Source organism: Opisthocomus hoazin, chromosome 17, assembly GCF_030867145.1.
Source record: "Opisthocomus hoazin isolate bOpiHoa1 chromosome 17, bOpiHoa1.hap1, whole genome shotgun sequence".
NCBI lineage: Eukaryota > Metazoa > Chordata > Aves > Opisthocomiformes > Opisthocomidae > Opisthocomus > Opisthocomus hoazin.
Genome location: NC_134430.1, coordinates 5,095,685 through 5,118,209, shown reverse-complemented (window position 1 = coordinate 5,118,209; position 22,525 = coordinate 5,095,685). Strand labels below are relative to the sequence as shown.

The 22,525-nt window shown below is 64.1% G+C and overlaps 2 protein-coding genes and 1 non-coding gene across 4 annotated transcripts; 2 read left to right on the top strand and 1 right to left on the bottom strand.

Moving 5' to 3' along the window:
- The first annotated feature begins 29 nt into the window (after nt 1-29).
- On the top strand, nt 30-160 carry LOC142363476 (U11 spliceosomal RNA). Its single transcript, XR_012765762.1, has one exon. It is a non-coding gene; the product is annotated as a U11 spliceosomal RNA (small nuclear RNA).
- A 201-nt stretch (nt 161-361) lies between these two features.
- On the bottom strand, nt 362-9,919 carry LOC142363410 (discoidin, CUB and LCCL domain-containing protein 1-like). The gene is made up of 15 exons (XM_075437871.1): nt 9,805-9,919; nt 7,199-7,420; nt 4,655-4,792; nt 4,185-4,236; nt 3,888-3,960; nt 3,566-3,699; nt 3,391-3,428; nt 3,072-3,266; nt 2,254-2,375; nt 2,020-2,188; nt 1,844-1,936; nt 1,581-1,671; nt 1,363-1,400; nt 1,084-1,185; nt 362-705 (listed from the first exon to the last, which is right to left on the bottom strand). Exons 1-15 carry the CDS (start codon nt 9,917-9,919, stop codon nt 410-412), a joined length of 1,878 nt encoding a protein of 625 aa, XP_075293986.1. The 3' UTR covers nt 362-409.
- Nucleotides 9,920-10,235: 316 nt separating this feature from the next.
- On the top strand, nt 10,236-21,597 carry GMEB1 (glucocorticoid modulatory element binding protein 1). Of its 2 annotated transcripts, XM_075437872.1 has the most exons (10): nt 10,236-10,390; nt 11,220-11,386; nt 12,327-12,412; nt 13,382-13,506; nt 14,453-14,556; nt 14,994-15,148; nt 16,356-16,484; nt 17,184-17,321; nt 18,446-18,568; nt 19,710-21,597. In XM_075437872.1, the coding sequence occupies exons 2-10, from the start codon at nt 11,259-11,261 to the stop codon at nt 20,414-20,416; spliced, it is 1,695 nt and encodes a 564-aa protein (XP_075293987.1). In that variant the 5' UTR covers nt 10,236-10,390; nt 11,220-11,258; the 3' UTR covers nt 20,417-21,597. The 2 variants fall into 2 exon arrangements, with proteins under 2 accessions (XP_075293987.1, XP_075293988.1); XM_075437873.1 differs by lacking the exon at nt 10,236-10,390 and having other exon boundaries at nt 10,646-11,386; nt 12,330-12,412.
- Nucleotides 21,598-22,525: the final 928 nt, after the last annotated feature.

Sequence of the window (22,525 nt, the reverse complement as noted above, 5' to 3'; positions counted from 1 at the left end):
GGTGGCGGTGGGGCGGGCGGAGCGGGCTTAAAAAGGGCTTCTGCCGTGTGTGGCACGGGGGCGGCTGCGCGGCCGCCCCCGCGGAATCGACATCAAGAGATTTCGGAAGCACAATTTTTGTCGGTAGGGGTCGCTGGTAACCGCCTGTTCCGGCGCCCCGGGCATCGTTGAATGGTAGAGTACGGTGACAGGTAGGATCAGTGAGGGGCGAGAGTCCCATTACGGGGGCGGGAGGTGGCTGAGGGACCCGGCAGCAGCGGGGGAAGCGTCCGTACAAGCCCTTGTGTGTATATACATATGTATGTATTTAAATAAGATTGTTCTTAAAAAAGTCCCCCCCTGGGGAGCTTCACGGCCGTTGCGCGGCCTCGCCCCCGGTTCGATCCCCCCCGACGCCCCCTCCTCAGCTTCACCAGGCTTCGTGGTAGAGGTGCGAGAGCGGGCACGGGCGGCAGCGTGTGGTCTGGACGGGGAGTGCGGCGCTGGGGCTGCGGTGAGAGGCGGCGGAGGGTTCAGCCTCGCCGAACGGCGTGGCGTACTCCGGTTCGGGCGGCAGCGGCTCGGCGTACTCGTGGTGGGCTCCCGGTACGTCATAGTGGCTCCCGGGCAGCGGCAGCGAGTAGGCCTCGGCCGGGGGCGGTTTGAAGGTGGAGGGGCTCATCTGGCTACTGGGGTTCGCCTGCACCAGGTCCGGCTCGGCGTATTCTGCAACGGGGACGGCCGGGGGTGGGCTGGAGGTGTGCAGGGGTGGGGAAAACGGGCACATCTGGGCCCCCTCCCGTCCCCAGAGCCAAAAGCCAGCTGGGGTGGGACGCCCACCCCACGGGGACAGGCACATCCCCCTGCCCCGGTACGGAGCGGGGCTCCTGCTGCCCTCCGGCCACCTGCCAATGCCTGTGCCTCTGAGGTGGAATAATAATAATAATAAATAATAATAATATAAATAATACACCCTGCCAGGGTCTCCCTTTTGCATAGGGGCCGGACCAGAGTGGTGCTGGGGGCAGAGTGGGGACCCCAGGGCGCAGTGGGGGGGACGGCTCGGGGCTGAAGGACCCGTTTGCACCCCGCTGTCCCCGTTACCTGGCACATGGGTCCGGCTGAGGTCCCCCGGCGCAGCCGCCGTGGGGAAGGAGGGCAGGCTCCGCAGGGAGCACACCCGGCTCGACTCCAGTTTGGGGTACCCTGAGCAGAGAGCGGAAACCCCAGGCTGTCTCGTGCCGTCTCTCGGGGCCTGGCAGCGCCGTGCTGGGGGGCAGACCGGTGTCCCGGGGCTGGGACAGCTCCGGGCTCGGCAGCGGCACCAGTTAAACCAGCTGCACCCCTGGATTTGGCCCCAGTGAGGGCTTGGGGACCCTTTACCTTTCGTGATCCCGAAGTTCAGCTCCGCCGCCGGCTTCCTGCCAAGGGGAGAGCGAGAGGGGGGTTGAGGGGTCCCGGCCACCCCGTGCCCACCACCACCCACCTCCTTGTACCCGCTGCACGGGGGGCTGCACCCCTCAGTACCCGGTGAGCTGCCGGGCTTTGGGGGGGCAATGTGGGGTCCCCCAGGGCGAAGCGGGGGGCAGGATGGGACCCACCTCTTCCTGCGGCAGAGGAAAGCCAGCAGCAGGAGGCTGGAGCAGAGGAGCACAAAGCCACCAATGAGCAGCATCACCAGCAGCGTGGAGCCTGGCCAGGGAGGGAGGGCAGCGTCAGCCCCCAGGTGCCCCATCTCACCCCTCTGCACCCACGGGTGCCAGCAGCCCCCCTGGGGCCACCAGAGAAGGAAAATCAATCTGTTGTAATGGGGGGGTGCGATCTTAAAGCATGAGGGATAGCCCCCCCTCTTCACGGCACCCACCTGCCTTCTCCGGGTCCATGGCGACGCCGGGGATGGGAGTGCGGCCGGCCGGGCGGCTGGTGGGGACGGGGACCTCCTTGGGGACGCTGGGCACTGCGGGGCAGCGTGTGGACCCTGAGCGTGGGACCGTGGGGAGCGTGGGAGGCAGGGGGGTGGGCTCCGGCGGGGGGGCTCACCGTAGGGCCGGGGCGCGCGGGCCCGCGCCGGCTGGCAGCCCACCAAGGCCACCTTCAAGGCCACGCGCTGGTGCCAGCTCTGCGGCGTCACGCGGACGTAGCGGGCGATGATGGGGGGGATGAAGGCGTTGGAGACCTCCCCGTGGCTGTCGGCGTTTCCCTCAAAGACCTGTCGGAGAGAGTGATGAGGGCAGGGGGTCTGCGGCCCCCCCCCATCATCCCCTCCGTGCCCACCTTGTCCTCCTGGCCTGCGCTGCTTCTGTAGGGTCTCCAGTTCTTCCCGTCACGGCTGGAGGAGACCCGGTAGGATGTCACATAGTAGTCGTGCTGCTCAGAGGAGCCCTTGGTGATGATGCCTGTTGGAGCAGGAGTGAGCCCGGGGGGGGGCCCTGCTGTCAGTCAGGGGGTGCAGGGCTTGGGGGGCTGCCCCGTGCCCCACTGCATGGGGCAGAGCTATCCCAGCCGAAATAACCCCATCTCTGGGATACCCGGGAGCCTGCTGGGAGGGGACCAGGGGGGCTGGACACGTCACCCCCTCCCAGGGACCCCCCTCCGGCCCTGGCAGGGGGTTTGGGTGGCAGATTCGAGCACCAGACCCCCCGCTCTGCCCCCAGGAGCCGATAACCTCCGGCCCCGGCTGCCAGCCCGGCATTCCTCCCGCCTCCAGCCTCTGGCTGGACAATGTCCCCATTTTCCTCCCCCTGGTCGCCCGCCGCCGCTGCACAAAGCCCCCGCTTTCGGCAGGCTCCGGCCGAACAAAAGGCGCCCGCTGGCACCAGATGCAAGAGCATAATATTAACTTGTTCGTCCCGAAACCGGCTGCGGATGGAGGGGGGGGGAGAGGGGAAAACTGGGGCGAGGGGGTTGGTGCTGTCCGCATCCCAGTTCGCACCAGTATCACCATGGCACAAGGATCCCAATCCCTCCTGGGTGTTATGGTGGGGTGTGTGACTACTCTGGGCAGTTTTTTTTTTTGGCAGGGGGTCAGTGAGGCTGGCAGGAAGGACAGCGGTCAGGGCGGCCCGGGGACGGGGTCCGACGGCAGCGCTCACCTGTGACGTTCCTGCGGGCGCCCAGGTCCAGCTCCAGCCAGGCAGCCTCGGAGCCCGGTTCGGCCGCCCAGGAGTGCCCGGCAGTGGCCAGCGCTGCCCGTTCGGCCGCCCAGGCCCGGTCCTGGCCCAGCCCGTCCACCTCGTGCCACCAGGACGAGGCGTTGAAGGCGGCCACCTCCAGCGCGTCGCCGCAGGCTGGCAGCGGGAGATGGCAGGCTGCAAGCCCGGGACCCCCGACCGGGCACGGCACGGGGCGGGCACCGGGTTTGGCAGCCAAAATGATGGCTTAATTTCAGGGGAAACAGGGGAAAAAAAATACCTTTGTGGAATACGAGCCGCTTCTCGGAGAGGGATCCCCTGCGGGGACGGAAGTGGGGGGAGCATCAGCGGGGAAAGGGCCCCAGGTGAACAAATCTGGGGGGTCTCTGAACCCCAGGGGTGGCAGGTCCCCGGAGTCAGTGCGGATGGGTCCCACGGTCCCTCCCCTCGCCCACCTTTTGGAGTGGAGCCCGTTGGCGAAGGTCGACTCGTAGAGCGTGATCCCCTTCTCCCGGGACAGGGTGACCTGCCCGCCCAGCTCGTCGGCGATCACCCCGGCGTGCACGGCCGCCTTGCACAGCACCGAGGTCTGCGGGGAGCCGGGCAGGGGTGAGAGCAGCCCCCCCCGGGTGGCCAGGCACCCCACGGGGCACCCCATGGCCTGCTGGGGTGACAAGCCGTAGCAACGCGTGCTGGGGACCATCCCCAGCGGGTGCACCCATGGGTGCCAACCCGTGCAGCGGGGTGTCCCACGGGCGAGCCGGGCTCCGCACTTACGTCGCGGTAGCCCTGGCTGGGGTTGCCCCAGATGTCCCCATCAATGTCCTTGCAGCCCGCGGGGCAGTACACACTGAAACAAAGGGCAAGGGGGGGGTCAGGGCTTGCGCCCCGTCCCCCCTGCACACCCGCTCTGCTCCCCATCCCCGCCGTGGCTGCACCCCAGGAGCTCCGGGGCGAGCACAGCCTGAGCACCTGAGAGAGGGATGGGGACAAAACCAGGGCTGGTGGGGACCAGCAGCGATGCCAAGGAGAGGGACGCCAGAGCGGGGACCGCTCGCAGCCCCGGCCACTCACCTGACGTGCTCCTGGGTGTAGTGGGTGCCCCGAACCAGGCAGGAGACCAGGTCTGCAAGGCAGGGACACCCCACGGTGAGGGACCCCCCAGCACCCCATCCCCATGCCCTTCCTGGCTGAGTCCTGCTCCACGTTGGGGTTTTGCTCCCCAGGTCCCCGTGTCCCGAGGGGTGGGGAGGGATGGCCACTCGGCCCCGTGCCACCACCTGCGGTGCCCGATATTGGGGTCCCAGCCGACCTGGGGGTGCTGGGGGTACGACAGCTGGCTGGGTGGCCTGGGGGTCTCCCATGTTGTGCCCCCCCAGCCAGGGAGAACTTTCAGAGAGCTCGGGGTGATGGGAGCCCACCCTGGGGTCAGCAAGGAGCTCCCTCCACCCACGACCGTGCCCCCCTGCCATGGGCTGAGACACAGCCCTGGGGGGGGAGGTCTCTGCACCCCTGGGGGACGCGCCCCCCCCCCCCCCCCCCACCTGGGTGCTGTGAGGTGGCGTAGGAGAGGAGGAGGCCTCGTCCCGAGCGGTGGCTGGTGCTGTTGAACAGGACGGTCACAGCGCTGGAGTTGGTCACCAGGAGCGGGGCAGTGGGGCCGGCGTTCCTGCAGTAGGGCCCTGCCCGCGGGGACGGGGAGAGGATTGGGGGTCCCCGGGGACAGGCACCCGGACCCCGGGGCGTCACCTCCCCTGGCTCAGCCCTGGTCAGTGCCGGGGCTCAGGCATCGGGGCTGTGCTTCGGGAAAGATGCTCGGGGGGTCCCAGCGCCACAGCTGTTACCCCCATGCTATGGGGGGGACCCGGGGACACCCGGAGCAGGGACACCCCCCCCACAGCTTCCTAAAAATGCTTCTTCCCGGAGCCCCTTTGTTCCACCATGGCTGGGACAGCGCAAGTGGCCACCAGCCCTTATCAGGCGCCTGCCACCGTGTCCCCTGCTGCCGGGGCTGGCACGCACGGGGTGACCCCACCGGACCCCGAAACAGGGGCTGCGTCCCCTCCCCACCTCCCCTTCCCTAGGCGCTGCCGAAGCTGCCTCCGAAATCCTCCCCCCCCCCCCGCCCTTAATCCAAATTAATTTGCAGTCTCCATCTCCCTGATTAAAAGTTCGGCTTAGCGGGCAGGCGGGTTCCCTGGGGACATCTCGGGTCCCAGCCGGGGACAAGAGGTGGCCCCAATCCCCAGACCACCCCCCCCATCCCACCTCACGTCCATCACCGAGGCCTCAGGGCGCCCGGAGATGCTTTGAGCATAGGCCATCGTTGCCCTGGGGACAGAGAGCTGTGTCCCTGTGTCCCCATGGCACTGGCAGGGTCGTGCTGTGCCTCAGTTTCCCCACCCTGGTCGTATTGAACCGAGAGGCTGAGGGGACGCAGGACACGTCTCAGGGTCACAGACGGGATGGGACGGGAGCTCTGCATGCCACACTGATGACACGCATGTCAGACACGGATGACACGCGTGTGAGACACGGATGGCACACACACAGCTTTCCCAGCGCTGCCGTGGTGCTGATGGGGCTGGTACGGTGCCCACCCGGCTCCGCAGACCCCCTGCGTGCTGGGAACCCTCGGCCGAGCTGCGGACTGGGGGCTGCCACCCCTGCGGGGACCCCGGCACGTCCCCGGGCAGGAGCAGGCTGGGGGCCAGACACCGGCTCTGAGTCAGCTGCAGAGAGCCCACAGCCTCTGCCCGCTCCGGCCGCTTCCCGAAAAACATCTGGGACCTCTCCAGGGCACAGGCGAGGGAGTGGGACCCCAGCCCGGCGTCACGTCACCCCCTGCCTGCTGGCATGCACGGCCCCGGCGAAGGCACCCAAAGGTGCCCCACTGCCTCTGCCAGCCCCCCGGGAGCATCATCTGGGGGTGCCACCGTTCCCACCTCGCTCCGGGACCCCCCAGCCTGGGCCAGGCGCTCCCTGGGCTTTGGGGTCCCGGGAGATGGGGGCCAACGTGTCCCCGAGGGCACCGCAGAGGGGCTGGGGACCGGGGACCTTGCATGCTGTCACCCCTCTGGGTACCAGCCCGGAAAGGCTGAAAGCCCTGGAAAACGGGAAAATCCCAGATTCCGGGCACAGCGGTGGATCCAGGCTGGCTCCTGTCCACCCCATGTTTCCCACAGTGTCCCCTGCCCCTCACCGGGCCTCGGGGCTGCTCCTCCATCCCACCCCATCGACACCCCAGCGGTGACGCTTCCTCCCCCCTCCCAGACATCTCCCCCAGCACCCACCGCACTCCCGGTGCCGTCAGATCCCCCCGAGACCATTAAATCTCCGGGGAAATCTGGAAGCGCTTGGGCAGTGGCTGGGCACGGAATTCATTAATTGGCTGCATTTGGTCCCGACCAGGTGCCCCCCCCCGCTTGGCAACAGCCCCCTCCTCGGGCACCCCCATCCTCCGATATCCCTCTCCTCACATATCCCCCTCCTCAAATACCTCCCATCCTCAGGCACCCCCCCATCCTCAGGCACCCCCTATCCTCAGCTATTCCCCATCCTTGGGTAGCCCCCTCCTCTGATGCCCTCATCCTCGGGTATCCCCCTCCTCAAGTACCCCCCCTCTTTGGGTATCCCCCATCCTCCAGTACCTCCGTACTCACATATCCCCCTCCTCAAATACCCCCCATCCTCAGGTACCCCCCATCCTCGGGTACCCCCCATCCTCGGGTATCCCCATCCTCGGGTACCCCCCTCCTCCGATACCCTCCTCCTCAGGTATCCCTCTCCTTCGATATCCCTCTCTTTGGGTACACCCATCCTTCGGTACCCCCCCTCCTCAGGTACCCCTGTCCTCAGGTACCCCCGTCCTTGGGTACCCCCTTCCTTAGGTATCCCCATCCTCGGACATCCCTGTCCTCGGATACCCCACTCCCCATGATGAAATCAGCCCAAAAGCCGGATTTCCTTGATCTTCTCCTTATCCAGGACTTTACGTAAAGCACTACCACCCCCCCACCCCATCTGCAGCCCCTTGGCGGGTGCTGCCTCAGTTTCCCTGGGACCCCTCCCCCCCCCCCCCCCCTTACCGTAGGCGGTGCCAGCCTGGGGGTCGGCGAGCAGGAGGGAGCTGTGGGCGCAGCGCTCGGAGGGCTCCAGGTCCACGTCCCCGAAGGCCAGGAGCAGGGAGGTGCCCGGGGGGGCCCGCAGCCGCCAGCGGCAGGCCGTGTGGTTGGGGTAGGTGCCGGGGTAGTTCTTGGAGCTGAGGGTGCCGCTGTGGGGGGTCAGCAGCGTGTGCCCGCAGCCGTCCCCTGCGGAGAGACCCGAGGGGGGGGGGCTCAGCCAGGCTGCTCCCTGCCTCAGTTTCCCCACTTGGCACAGCCCCTGGGCACCTGCAGCCTCTGCAAATGTTTTCCTTGCCCGAAATGTCTATTTTTTGGTGTGTTTTCTGGCCGCTCCCCGCACCAGGGACGGTCCCCGGGGGGATCCAGGGGTGAAGCTGCCTCAGTTTCCCCCACAGGCACCCAGCGCAGACCTGCACCCTCAGCTCCTCTCCAGCCCCCAGGCTGGGAGGACCCCAATTTGGGGGCTAGAAAAGGATGCAGCGAGGAAATACCCCCGCATCACGGGGCTGCACAGCACCGAGCAGCCCCCGGGACCCCCCAGGCTGCAGCTGTGACCTTGGGGACGACCTTGAGCAGCTGCATCCCCATCGCCTCCGCACCGAGGCCGTGCCAGCGCCCGCCACAAAAGGGGTTTTTCTCCGGCCTCGCCGCCCCCGGGGCGAGGGAATATCCTGGAAACTGGAGTTGAAAGCGCCCGGTGTCGGGGATTACTGGTGGAGCTGGGGTGGGACTGGGGCACGGGGGAGGCACCACTGAGCCCATCGTCGTCGTCCACCCCGCGTCCCCCAAAAGGCGCTGCTCCTGCCAAGCGTCACCCCGGCGCAGGCGGAGAGCGAAGCGATGGCGGGCATGGCTTGGCCCCTGCCTTGGCTGCCCTTGCCGTCGCCGGGAGACGGCACAAAGCGCCGGCGGGGGGGAAAATCCTGCCGGGATAAAAAAACGGGGGGCGGCCGGAGGTGGAGGATGCCAGCCCCCCCACGGAGCCCACTCCTGCCCAGCCTGCGAGAAGGGCTGGTGGCCAAACCAGGGGGGGTTCCTCCTGTGAAATCCCGGATTTCCCACCCCGGCTGGGCAGCAGCCCCTGGTACAGCAGAGCCAGGAAGGATCAGGCCCTCCGGGGCAGGGGGGGGGGCATCAGGCACAGGCTGGGTGGGGGGGTGACAGCACAGGGGACCCCGGGGCTGTCGGGAAAGCGGCTCCCAGAGGGGCTGCTGTGCCAGGGGGAGAGAAATGGGGTATTTTGGAGGAGTTTCCAGCAAGGAAGGTTGGAGCCATCGGGATCCGCATGGAAAACCCTCTCCAGCCGGGACAGCCTGGCACACGCGCCGGAGCTGGGGGTCCTGCCCGGAGCCCCCCCGGCCCCAGCCCCATGCTGGTGGATGCGGAGGGGCTTGGGGGGCTGGGAAAAAAACCCCCACTCTGGGAAAGGAAACCCTCGGTGAAAGCATCCCGAGCGTGGCCGGCGCGTGCCGCGTGGGCACGCCGGAGATAAGCCGAGAGCTGCACTCGCACCGGGGGTTTGGCTCCGAAGATGTGACCGAGGGGCCGGGAACAGCCACGGGAACATCCTCCCCTCCCCGAAAACCCCCATCAATTGCTAAAAAATGGGGAAACTGGATTTCTGCTGGGGGAGGGCGAAGCCGCGGCTCCCTGCCAGGGATTTGTTTGTTTTCTCACAGGATGCAGGAAAGACACAACAGGGCGATGCTCCGGGAAAAGCCCGGCACGCTGCCGGCCCCGGCGGGGCTCCACCACGTCCAGCGCCGGCGGGATCCGGCGGCAGCCCGTGGCGGGATGGCTCCCAAAGCCGGCGTGGGGAGCGCAGCGGGGGTCTGCCCCCGGTGACCCCGACCGGGCCCGGGCCTCGCCTTCCCCCGGCCATCCTGTCCTCATCTCCTCGAGCCGGGGACGAGCGGCGTCGGGGAAAATCGCCTCCTCGGGATGAGGTTTGGCCGGACGGCCCCTCGACGCCTTCCCGGGGCCCGGTGGGTGCTGACCCCCCCGGAGCAACGCTGCCGGAGCCCCCCGCACCCCCGGGATGGAGCCCCCAGCCCCGCTCTCCCCTGTGAGCTCCCGCCGTGCTCCTCAACCGGGGCAGAGTCGGGGCTCTGGGGATCCCGGGGAAAGCCTTGCGCACCCCTGGGACCCCCCTGCACCGGGAGCGGGAAGCGGGGGGAGACCGGGCGGGTGCAGGCTGATGCGGGGGTGGCGAGGCAGCGGGGAGCTCGTCCCGGCCGGTACCGGAGCAGGCGGATGGCGGGGATGCTGTCCCGGCTTGGTACCGGGACAGGTGGAGAGTGGGGACCCTGTGCCCGGTCTGGGCACAGCGGGGATCTCATCCCGGGTCGGTGTCGGGGAGCCCATACTGGTCCCATCCCGGTCTGGACTGCGGATCCCGTCCCGGATCGGTACCGGGCAGAGGGCAGCCCGTCCGGTCCCGCTCCCGCTCCCGCGCGCGGCGCACGGCCCATCCCGGCGAGGGGCGGCGAGCCCCGGGGGTGCCGGTGTGAGAGCGGGGCTCCCGCTGCCCCGTCCCGGTGCGGGACCCCCCCCCCGCCGCCCGCACTCACCGTCCTGTCCGGCGGCCGGGCGCAGCCCCAGCGGGCCGAGCAGGAGGCAGCGGCGGAGCAGGAGCAGGCCCAGCGCCGCAGCCCCCCGCGCCGCCCCGCCGCCGCCCGCCCGCATCCTCCCGCCGCCGCCGCCGCCGCCGCCGCCGGCCCCGCCGCGCCCGCCGCCCCGCGCCCGCCCCCGCCACGCCCATTGGCCGCCACCGCCCGGCCCCGCGCCGCCATTGGGCCGATTCGCTGTCAGTCAGCCCGGCGAGGCGGGGAGCGGAGGGGGGGTTCGGCCGGGCCGGCGCGGGGGGGGGGAGGTCCCGGGCAGCAGGGGGCGGTGTTCGGTACCGTTTTGCACCGCCCCCCCTGCCACGCGTGTCCCGGCCTCGCGAGGGGAGCCGCGTGGCGGTGCCGCCTCCCGCCGCCAGGGGGCAGCCCACGCCCCGCCGGTTCGGGCGCCGGCCCCTTTAAGGCAGGCGGCGGCCGGAAGTGCTGGCGGCCGAGGCCGCGGCGGCTACTGCGCATGCTCTCTCCTGCCCGGCCCGTTTCCCCCTCCCTCCCTTCCCCCCCCCCCCTGCCCGGGCTCGGCCGCTCGGCGACGGTAAGGGCCGGCCGCGCCGCGCTACGGGAGCCGGGAGGGGCCAGGCGGCGGCGCGGCGGGGCGGGGCGGGGCGGGGCGGGGCGGGAGGGGGGCCCGGCCCGGCCCGCCGGGGAGGGGAGGGGGCGCCCCAGCGCGCGCCGCCGTACGTGCCGCCGCCGCGAGGGCGGACGTCGCGCGCCGCAGGGGGGGGGGGGGGGGGGGAGAGCGGGCGGGCAAGGGGGGAGGGGAGGCCACACCCCTCCCTCGGGCGGCCCCGCCCCGTCGCCGCCGCGGGGTTGGAGGGGGAGCCCGCGCCTCCCGCCGCTGACCCCTGACCCCAGGGGGTGCGGCGGTGACCTCTGACCCCTCGACTCCGCGACCTCCGCCCGCCGGGGCGGGCCCGCGGCCTCCGCTCGGCCTCGGGAGGAACCGGGGGGTCCCGAGGGGAGGCGGGGGGGGGAGCTCCCCAGGCCTGGGGTCCCGGGGATTGCGGCCGGGCCTGTGTGGGATACCGGGCCTCCCCCGAGGTGACCCCGCACCGGGCCCCTGAGCCCCGCGGCGGGGGGCGAAGCTGCCTTTGTGCCTCCCAGTGCCCCCCACCCGCCAGCATCGGGGCCGTTCCCGGTGGTAGCGGGGCTGGAGGGGGGGGCCACGCCTCGGCCTTGTGTCACCGGTCGCGACGCTCCCGCCTGTCGCGACAGGCAGCGGCGGAGGCGGTGGGTTTCCAAGGCCCGCTGCCCTCTGCGGAGCCGCGGCTGGCCCCGGGGCGATGGGGGCCACCCGAGACCCCCGCCACCGGCCCGGTCCCGGCCGCCGCGGCCCAGCCCTCCCTCCGCTTCGCCCCCGGCAGCCCCACGGCTCCCCGCCACCGCCGGCCTTCATGTGAGAGATGGCGAACGCCGAGGTGAGCGTCCCGGTGGGCGACGTGGTGGTCGTACCAAGTGACGGCAACGAAGGGGAGAACCCGGAGGATACCAAAACCCAAGTGATCCTGCAGCTCCAGCCCGTGCAACAAGGGTGAGGCGGGGGGCGGCACAGCGGGAGGGCGGGGGGTCCCCCCAGTCAGGGTTGGTGATGTGGGGACCGAGCGTCGCTGCGTTTTCCGGGTCTGCGTCGGTTCTGTGCCGCTCCACGGACGAGAGGAGAACACCCGGCGGAATGAAAGGGGCTTTTGTGTCCCTGTCGCTGTCACGGGGCCGGGATCGCCCCGCGGGGACGCAGCGTCGCGGCCACGGGAAGTGGGGAGGGGGTCGCGCCTCCTCCCGCTCCCCCTCTTCCCCCTCCGTCCCCCGGGGTGGGTTTCTGCCACGCCGCGCCCGCCGTACGTGGCGATCTGCGCCCATGTGCGCGGATCCCCCTCCGCCGCTGCGCCAGCTTTCCCTTAAAATCACCCTCCTCTGAGGCACGGCGGAGCTGCGGCCTCGGAGGGGTTTTTGTGGCACCCCTGGGCAGCTGCCGCGGAGAAGCGGCTGCCACCGGGCGCTTCATCTTCACTCTGGATCGATTGGGAGGGAAATGTACTGGCTCCAGTCGGACGACAATTCGCAGAGCGGGGTGGCGGTGGGCCTGGCAGCGGCTCTCTGCTGCGCGGTCGCCCGCACTGCAGTGTCGTGCGGGGCTGGGAGGGGAGTCCTGGGGCACCGAGCTCGGCTTCCCGGTGCCGCGGGTGACTGCCTGTGTCGGGAACCGGAGGAGAGGGCACCGGGAGGCGCGCAGCAGGGCTGGCTCCGCGGCGCTGGCAGCGTGGAGGGTGCGGTGGCAGGACCGGGAACGCCTCTGCGTATTCCAGCCCTTGGGAAAATTACCATATTCTGTATGTGCCAAAAGACGCCTGTGATTGAAACCGTACCAAATAAAATCCACGTCCCTCAGGGACAGGCAAGAAAGAAACGAACTGAATTCTTAACCCCATGCTGTGAATCTTAATTTCCCGTGATTTATACGGTTTCTTTCCCAGCAGGATTTACCAAGAAGGCTCCGAGGCCAGCGCCGCTGTAGTGGCCGTCGAGACCCACACCATCCACAAGCTGGAAGAAGGGATTGGTGAGTTCCCGCTTGCCGTGGGCAGAATCCCTTCCTCTGCAGGGCCAGTCCCCGCCGAGCCGGTGTTTCCGGTTCGCCGGGCTTCCCTCTGGCTCTGCCCCTGCAGATGCTGCTCCCCAGGCTCGGATGTGGGTGCAGGGTCTGGGCATACTCTGGAATAAGAGTCTGCTGTTACTGCTTGGTCTCAAAGTCCTGGACCTGAGATCCTGGCTCTCCTGCGGTGAATGGTAAGGGCTCCCACGGGGTCCTGGGGAGCCGAGATGTCGCCCTGGTCGTGGTGTGCAACACTGGCAGGCAGGAGTGGTGGCTGTGAGGACGGCGGCTGTGTCTGCCGCTGGCTGAGGCGTCGGACTCTGGCTGCTGGTTCTCTGCAGGACGGGCGGCCTGACAGTTTGGGTTGTTGAGAAGAACTGAGCAGGTCGGCTCCGAGCGCTCCCTGCCACCCCGAGCAGCGCGTGGGAAAAGGCTCCCAGCATTCGGTGCTCTCATGAGATCTTAACGAGTGTTCTTCTTCCTGCAGCGGGGCATGGGTCTTTTGGCAGTATGAGCAGAAACTCTGCATGTGAAGAGAATATATTATCAGTAAATATCTGATGTTTCTGCTGAAGAGATACCAGAGCTCCAAGAAATCTGAGAGAGATCTGTGCTTCAAATTTTAAAGCGTTTTTTTTCCACAAAGATTGTTCTTCTTGACATCCCCCCTCCACTTACAGATGTGTTGGGTTTCCATCTCGCATTCTCCTGATAGAGGAGCTTCATTCTGAGTGCTGCTAGATTAAAAAGCGGAGGCCAGCTGCTGTTAGAGCTGGTAATGGAGAAGATTAGGAGAGGACTGATCCCGGCCTGGGAACAGCCCTTCTTTTGGTTTCCTGCGTGTAGGTCTCACAACCTGGGAGCTTTCAGCTCCCGCCTTGTGGGATTTGAAGCCTCTTGGGTGGAATGGTTCATTTTCACCCCTTCCTCCCTCAGACCCCAGCGCCATCGAAACGAACGAGGAAATTGAGATCGCCTATCCCATCACCTGCGGGGAGAGCAAAGCCATCCTGCTCTGGAAGAAGTTTGTCTGCCCGGGAATTAATGTCAAGTGTGTGAAGGTAAGGGAGTCTTCACAGCGTGTTCCTTCGCTGCCCTCGAGGTCTGGCACTTGATTTTCTTACTCTTTGCGTTTTGTCTACGCCTTGTCCCGGAGCCGACTGACTTTGCCTTTGCAGCATGCTGGATTGTTGGTGCCAAAGTTGGTTTTAGCGTGGGGAGAAGCAGGGGAGGAGCGGGTTCAGGAGCGAAGGCCTATCACCCACCTTGTATTTCAGCGCTGCTCTCGATTACTGTTTAAAGCAAAGTATCTGGCGCTTGACGAGGGACTTGGAGCTGAAGGCAAGCAGGGGATGCGTCCTGAGATCTGCCAGAGCTTTTCTTCTTTGTCTCTTTCCCTCGGTGTCCTGATATTCCACTCCTGTCGCTTCCTCGGTGAGCAGGCTGCATCGAGAAGACGAATCTTGCCATTACCTTTTGCCGCTCGCGAGTGTGCTGATCTAACAGCCGACGCGCTGGGGCCGAGTCCCATGTGCTGCTGCGGCGAGAGCGCTCTCTTGCTGACCCTCGGCAGGAACTGTCGCAGTCGCTGGAGCAGGCAGAACAGATGCCCGAGTGAATACCTGTGGCAGCTAGATGTTGCTTGGCTATTGGATTTAGCAGGAGTCTCCCATAATGATCTCCAGGATGACTGTACACGATCGCAGAAGGAGCTCGTTTGGTTCATGCTCCATACGAAAGCCTTCAGGGCTGTTCTTGGCTAGAGCCGTGTGGTTCAAATGACAGTGGCTGGCAGGTCATGCCTGCAAGCAGCCATTCTGGAGCTGTAAGCATTGCTGTGCTGTGGGGAGCAAAGCCGGTTGGGACTGGAGAAGCAGCTCCTCTTTCTGGGTGGAAGTAGGGGGGGGCTTAGATGCGCTGTGGACGGGCTGTGTTGGATGTCCCAGGACTGTCTTCCGAAGTGGTGTTATCCTGTGCTTGCTGAGCCTTGGTTTATCTCGTTGCCAGTTCAATGACCAGCTGATCAGCCCGAAGCATTTTGTTCACCTGGCTGGGAAGTCTACCCTCAAGGACTGGAAGAGAGCCATTCGCCTCGGAGGAATCATGCTGAGGTATTTGATTTGCCTGCCATTGTGTCCAGCTCCAGGGCTTCGTCACTGCAGCTGCAGGATCCCGAGCAGGCGATTTGTCTGCTTTGCAGTCCCCGGGAGGTCTCTGGGCCGCTCACGTTACCTGGCCAGCAGCCTGCAGAGATCCTGGCCCGCTGGTCCGAGGCGCAGGATTCCTCATGCTGCACAGGAGTGGCCTCGCCTGGGGGACCTGGTGCTTGGTGGGGCTGGAACAGGGCTGGAGCCCTGTATGTGAAGCTGGGGCATGGCTTGTGTTTGCCGTTTGGAAGCCCTGCAGGACGTGTTTTGTATGCAGAGTGGCACTGGGTCTCCCTTTCTCCATCCTTCCCGTGGCCGTGGCATTCCTACGTGGCATGCTCCCTTTTGTCTCCAGGCTGAAATTAGAGCTGAGCCTGGTTCTCTCCCCTGTCCCTGCACAGGAAGATGATGGACTCGGGGCAAATCGACTTCTACCAGCACGATAAAGTTTGCACCAACACCTGTCGAAGCACCAAGTTTGATCTCCTGATCAGCAGCGCCAGAGCACCGGTGCCGGGGCAGCAGAGCGTGGTGCAGACTCCAACATCAGCTGACGGTAGGAAACCAGTGAGCAATGCCGCCGGCGTTCCCCTCTGACGCTCCTCTCCCTCCTGGGGCTAATTGGATCGGCTTGTCCCCACCCCCCACTCCACAGCTTCTCCGCAGGCGTAGCAGGGCAGTCCCACCCCAGGAGACTGCTCTGGTGTCTGGGAACGCTTCTCGTGTCCGCTCGGAGAGGTCTCGGCAGCCTCTGTCAGGGAGCTCTGCTCCACGGTAGCGCGAGGGCTGGAAAACAGCCGGGATTGAGCAGTGGCTGGAGGCAGCGAGGGAGCGAGGGGAGGCTCGCCTTGGAGGGGTCCCTGTTCTGGGGTCACCGTGTGAGCGAACACCTGAGAGCTTGTATGGTGTTCTCTGATGTCCGATTTGAGGGTCTGTTCCAAGGGCACAAGATGGGTTGATGCTCAGAAACGAATCTAGGCATGCTGGCGTCCTCTGGAGCAGCCTGCTCTGCATCACCTGGAAGTCCGAAAACGTGGTGTGATGGCTGGACATGATTCCATTGTCATTCCAGCTGCAAATTCTCAGCGAATCCCGTGCTTCAGAGTAGAAAGTGATCTCTTTGCTGAGGTTAGGGGAGAAGACTACTCCCAACCGTATGGCATCGCTCAGCGGGGTAGGTTACGTTTCTCTAAGGCCCTGGGTGGCTGAGATGGCAGAACTGTCCGTAGGCTGGGGAGAATCTCCTGGAAAGCACCATGGCCACATGGTAAAACCGTACAGTGGCTGCACGTTGGCTTAGTCGCAAATGTGATCCAGAAAATTAGAACTGAGTCAGTTCCGTTTCCCTTCTTTAAACCAGCTTGGACCCTGACCCTGTCGTTTCCTGAGAGATTAGGGCATCTCTCGGGTGCAGAGCTCCCTGATGATGATGCCAGGGGAGAAGGGTGGCTGGGCTGAGGCTTATTCGTTGCCTTTTTTATTCTGATCTGTGCCTGATCCTTGTATGTCAGGACTCAAGTTTGCTTTCTGGGGGGCACGTGGTTTTCCCTCCAGAAGCTCCAGAGCCTTTCACAATCACAGTTCCAATGAGAAGCAGCAATATTTGCTTTTAGCTGATTTGGTTGAAAGAAGCCAGGCACAAACAGCCTGACCACGAGAGTGAAAAACTGCCTGGGAAGGGTGAGGGGGGTGGAAAGCAAAGCAGGGATTCAGGGCAGGCACTCCGGGTGCCGCAGAGGGAGCTGACGTTGCCTCTCTGGCAGGGAGCATCACCCAGATCGCGCTGTCGGAGGAGAGCATGGAGGAGGGGATTGAGTGGAACTCGGCTCTGACGGCTGCCGTCACCATGGCCACTGAGGAAGGCATGAAGAAGGACACGGATGAGATCTCGGGTAAGCTCAGGCTGCTTCTTGGGTGTTTTCTTCTGCTCTCCTCACCTGTTACGTTTTGGAGACTGAGATCCTGAAAATAAGGAGAGTTTAGGCCGTGACAGAGCTGTCCCCCAGCCCCTTGGCTATCCCGGCACTTCCCAGGCGTGCCGGGGCCCTGCCAAACAGAGCTCCTCACGGCAACATGACCTTGTGGCTGATGGCTGATCCCCGGATCGGTTGCTAGTAGTTACAGTGAGGGGCGTTTTTTTTGTTCATTCTGAGGATGTAAATGTCTGCCAGCCTGGAGCGAGACTGAAAGCATCCGTGAGCAGTGTCTCGTTAGCGCTCCGTGTTAGTGGTTAGCACCCTGTCAGCTCTCATGGCTGCGTCTCTCCGGCTGCGGTGCCTTACGTTCCCTCTTAAGATCAGTACGGAAGCTTAGGCAGAATTTCCACAAAGATTTTTAAGCTCTGCATCTTGTGAAGATGAACTGAGGCAGTGAAGTGTTGCCTTGGTGTGCTTGAAAACACACGGCTGGTTTGCTGCCTGGGTCTGTTTTGCTTCTTTGGGAGTTTTTTTTTGCGTGTCTCATCCACCCCAATGGCCAAATTAGAATTTGTCTTGCGAAGTTACTCTTGCCTGAACAGTTTGAGGTAGCCCCATGGGAAAGATGTGAAATCATTGTACATGTTAACTTCTTTTTCCCTCTCCATGTGCCAGAGGACACACTGATGTTCTGGAAAGGAATAGCTGACGTGGGGCTGATGGAAGAGGTCGTATGCAACATCCAGAAGGAGATAGAAGAAGTCCTAAGAGGGGTCCAGCAGAGGTTGGGTCAGTCTCCCTTCCAGATGACAGGTAGGTTGTGACCCTCTGGCTCTGCGGTGGGGAAGGATGCTCAGAAGGGCAGCTGCAGGCGAAAAAAAGATGCCAAGGCTCCATCCCCACCGTTCCAAGGTGTGGAGTCGGGGTGGTGAGTGAGCTACCGCTCGCTAGCTGAGCTGTGGGAGCTGCGTCTGGCTGCGGTCTCAGCCTGCTCAGCTGTGAAGTGGGTTCGCTTACGCCTCTGCGGGGCACGAGGACACAACGTGCTGCCCTGTTCCCCGAGCACAACGACCCTGGCAGCTTGCTGAGGCCGTCGGGCGACTGTCCTGGGCGCCCGGCCCTCGTGAAAGCCTGCCCGGGTTCCCTTCTCGGACCGGAGTTACTCAGACATGTTTCTCCGTGACAGTGCAGGCTTAAACAGGTCCTGCCCCCTCGCTTCTCGTTCTGCCTTCGCTTGTGCCAGAAAACCTGTTTTTGGGGCTGAACCTGATGAGGGAACTGATCCGAGCTAAAAATAACTCCCCTCCCTTCTTCAGGGTTATTTTTAGCTCGGATCAGTTCTCTAATCCAGTTCAGCACATGCCCCTGTGAGCACAGGGTACGAGAGCCCCTCTTCTTGGTGCTCTTGCTGAGACAACATCTGTGTAGCCCCAAACTTCACTTTACCCAGGACATATTTTTTTATTTATTTTCTAATTTAGCTTTGGGCTGGCGGATCTTTGGGTCTGGTAGGTGGCAGCTTTTGGAAGCTGTGAGTGACTGAAGTCGGTGGATTAGAACAGAAATTTTGCACAGCTTTCAGTGGAGGTGGCGTGTTAATGACACTGTCAGCAGCTTGGGGTGGTGATTTGTAGGTGGAGAGCTCGTTTGTGTCTCTGTGATTGCAAATTATGCTTTCATTTGCAGCGATTTTGAACTGCTTGGGTGACACATCTCTGTTTCACTTTCTTTATCATGTGAATGGGATTATTTAGTCCTTGGATGTCAGAAGGATGCAGGAGCTGGGTCTGCCCTTGTCAGCCAGCCCCTGTGAAAGAGCAGAGACAGTTTTACAAAAAACAGCAGAAATTTTCTGGTGTAATACGAGCATCTTCTGAGTCCGTGATGGATTCCCGCCTCTGGGCCTAGACACTCATCCCTGTGCACTTTCCTCGCAGATGCTGCAGTCCTGAACAACGTTGCCCACACTTTTGGCCTGATGGACACCGTCAAGAAGGTTTTGGACAACAGGAAAAACCAGACAGAGCAAGGAGAGGAACAGTTTCTTTACACCCTGGCAGGTACAGTCAGCGCCTCGTGAGGCTTCTCACCCTGCTGCTGCTCTTGGGAACTGGTGGGACTTCCCTTCAACCTGTGAACCGTATCGGGGTTATTGTTCAAGGCACGCTGCCCCAAAACAAATGCATCCCAATCCCTTGCCATCTGAGGGCTTGTGTGGAATTTCCCCTTTCCCTCGCCTCGCAGCGAGTGCTTGCTTGGGCGTTTGACAGCCCGAAGTCTGCGCCCTTTGCTGCGGGCAGGGTGCTGGGGGTGCGAGTCCGATTCGGTCTGCGTTAGGAAGCGGGCGCTGCTAGCTGAGGTGTATTTTTCCTTTTAATGCAAAAAAATAGCCAACCACATCTCCCCCCTGTCCCCAACCCCCCCAGGTGTGTTTCCTCTGCTGATGTTTTTGCTTAATATTTCCAGCCAAGCAGCTCCCCCCACCCCAGCCCCCCCAAACCTCCGCAGCTCTCCCCCACGCCCGCCGCTTCCCCCCTGCCACGGAGCCCAAAGCGACCCCGGCCACTGCCAAAAAACATAAAAACGAGGGAAAAAGAAGAAAACCAGCAGAGTGTGTCCCTCCACTCCGTGTCCTGTGGGACCTGTTCTTAGCTGGGCTGTCCTAGTCCCCTACTGCCCTGGAGAAATGAGGTTACTGTGCTACCTCTGTCTTCCAGCGCTCGCACAGACCAGGGTCGAGGGAGATGTCTCCCTGACCCGGGCGGTCCTGCTCCCTGTCCCCAGGGCAGAGCTTGGCTCCTGGGGAGGGGACCCAGACAAGCTCAGGAGGCAGTTCCTACTGCCCGGAGGGGCTTCTCCGCTCTCTCTCGTAGGGGGGTCCAGCTTGGGGAGCAGAAATGCCCATCTTCTCATCTCTAGGAATATCGAGCTGGTGCAGAGCATTGCCTGTGCCTTCTCCAAAGCCAAAGCAGGCTGAGTGGGTGCAGAGCATCGACCAGCTCTGTGCGGGTGGCAGGAGAATCCGGCCTTTTCCTTCGGTGCAGTTTGATCTTGAGTGAAATGCTAAGATCAGGCCCGACTGGGTGGTGAGGAGACCTCCTCCTGCTGCAGATGTGGGGTGCGATGGTTGGTTGTGGGCCCGCAAGCTCCCGCAGCGTGCTGGCCCCAGCCCAACGCGTTGCTTAGCCGTTCTCTTTGCAGACCTGGAGCGGCAGCTGGAAGAGCAGAAGAAACTTGCCAAGGACCAGAAGGCAAAGTCCCAAACCATCCAGAACGTGGTGCTGATGCCCGTCAGCGCTCCCAAGCCCCCCAAGAGACCCCGCCTGCAGCGCCCAGCCTCCGCCACCGTCCTCAGCCCCTCCACCCCCATCCAGCAGCCGCAGTTCACCGTCATCTCGCCCATCGCCATCGCGCCCGTCGGACAGCAGTTCTCCGTGGGCAACATCCCGGTGGCAACCATCAGCCAAGGCTCCAGCCCGGTGACTGTTCACACCTTGCCATCCGGCTCCCAGCTCTTCCGATACGCCACCGTGGTGTCCTCCTCCAAGACCAGCTCCTCCGACACGGTCACCCTCCACCCGTCCTCCAGCCTGGCGCTGCTGAGCTCGGCGGCCATGCAGGACAGCGGCGCGCTGGCGAACGTGGCGGCCGTGGTCAACCCCGTGGAACTGGTGGCCATGGAGTCCGGCCTCACTTCCACCATCCAAGCCGTGGAAGGCACCTCGGATGACGGGCAGACCATCATAGAGATCGACCCGGCGCCGGATCCCGAAGCAGACACGGACGAGTCGGAGGGCAAAGCTGTGATCCTGGAGACAGAGCTGAGGACTGAGGAGAAGGTGGTGGGAGACGTGGAGGACCACCAGCACCAGGTCCATAACGTGGAGATCGTGGTCTTGGAGGACTAGTGGGGAAGGCAAGCGTCAGTTTGGGGAAGAGTTGGGAATTTGTTTTTGTTTTGGGCTTTTTTGTTAAGCATCTTTTCCAGCCACCCCATTTGTTTCCATGGATATTTTCGTTGTCCTGTATATAGTATATATATATATAATTTTTTTTGTTGTGGTTTTAACAAAAAAGCTGGAGAAACACGTGAGGCCTGGGAAAGGCTCCGTCTCCGTGAAGCACTGAACAATCCTGCCTGTGTGCAGGGTCGAGGAGAGACTGGATCTCTGCTGAACAACCCAACCGGGAGGAACTGGGCGAGGGCTCCCGGCGCCGAGAACGCCCATGGCGCTTCTGCTCCCGGCGCGCCTGGGCCCCGGTGATTTTGTTTCAGAGAGACAATAACCAGTGGCTGGAGCGTTGCTGTGACTGTGGGGAGGGCTGGCGGCTTGGGGGTGGAACAGGTACCTCATCTGCATTTTGATTTTCCCCTAGGGAAGGGAATTCTGTCGGACTCTTCACTGTCACCTCAACTTAGGATGTTTTGTTACAAGTATTTTTGCTTTGGGGAAGACGACAGTAATGCTGACGTTACTGTCTGTGTTCTCCTCCTCCACACAAATTGTTTTTATATCTATATTTTTTTTTTATTATTATTATTTGTTTGCTCTCTCCCTTCCCGTGTCCAGATTTCCCAGCTGCAAAGCCCTGGGACCCACTCTCGCCGGCCTCGGAGTCCCGGTACCCCCATCCCCCCCCTTCCCGTGGCACTTTGCCCCCGTCCCCTTCCCTGCCTGGCTGGGCTCGGTGCTGCAGACACCACTTGGAGACTCCCAGCTCCCTTCCAACCTTTTGCGTAAAGGCGAAAAAATATCAACTCGAGCTTAAAACCCCAACCTGCCCCGGCGCTGCTCGGCGCCGCGGGGACCTTTCGGGGCGCGCGAAGCATGTTTGTGCCGTGACTTTCCGGGAGAGCCGGACTCCGGAGCGGGGCAGCTTCTGTTTACACCCGGTGCCGGGGCTGCTCCGTGCTTGTCGCTACTTGTTCGGTGGTTTTATTTTTGTATTTTTCTTCTTTCTGCCTATAAGCTCTTGGCAGGGTTAGGACGGGCGCGTCGCTGAGATGATGTGCGCTCTGCTGGTTGGCTTCTTTTTCCCTCGTTTTTTTTGGTTTTTGGCGGTGGCCGGGGTCGCTTTGGGCTCTGCGGCGGGGGGGAAGCGGTGGGCGCGGGGGAGAGCTGCGGAGGTTTGGGGTGGCTGGGGTGGGGGGAGCTGCTTGGCTGGAAATATTAAGCAAAAACAACAGCAGAGCAAACACACCTGGGGGGGCGGGGGGGGCAGATGTGGTTGGCTATTTTTTTGCATTAAAAGGAAAAATCGAACTGCGCTTGATGGATTTCTTCGCAGGGGGGTGGAAGGAGGCTGCTGGGAGGTAGGCCTGGGGGGTGGTCGCCGCTGCCGGGACCCCCGGCCTCGCCCTGGAAGCGTCCACCTGGCTCTCCGACGGGCACTGGAGTGGGGATGGGGCGCAGCGGGAGCTCGAAGCCCCCCTGGCTCCACCCCGCGTGGGCCTGGGGACCCCCCTCCCGCAGCTGCTCCCCGGGCTTTGGGGTCAAGGGGCTGCCCCCCCCCCATGTCCAGCAGCCCCCTCCATCCCCAGCAGCTAGTTTGGGGTGGGACGGGGTCCTTCTGGGGCCCCCCCCCCCCCAAACTGGGGGGTGTGGCTGCGATGGCTCCCCACACCCCGGGTGCTGGGCTGGGGGCCGCGCCCTGAGCTAAAACACCGGGTTGCCACACTGGGAAAGCCCCACCGGGTATGGGGGTGCCTGGCCCTTTAAGAGCCCCCCCCCCGCTACGAACCGCCTGCGCTGCCGCGCCCGGTCAGACGGGGGCGCTGATCCCGGCGGTCCGCCGCCGGTCCGGCATGCACCGCGCCACCCCCCCTCTCCCGCCATTGTGCCTGGGAGCGCGGCGCGCGCGCTGTGCCGCGTGACGTCAGGGGAGCGCGTGTGGGCGCGAGGCGGCGGGCCTGGGCCATAGACGCGGGCCGGAAGGAGAGGCGGCGGGGGGGGGGGGGGGGGGGGGTGGGGAGGGAGGGAGTGGTGGTGGCTAGAGCGTCGCCCCAGCCAGGCAGC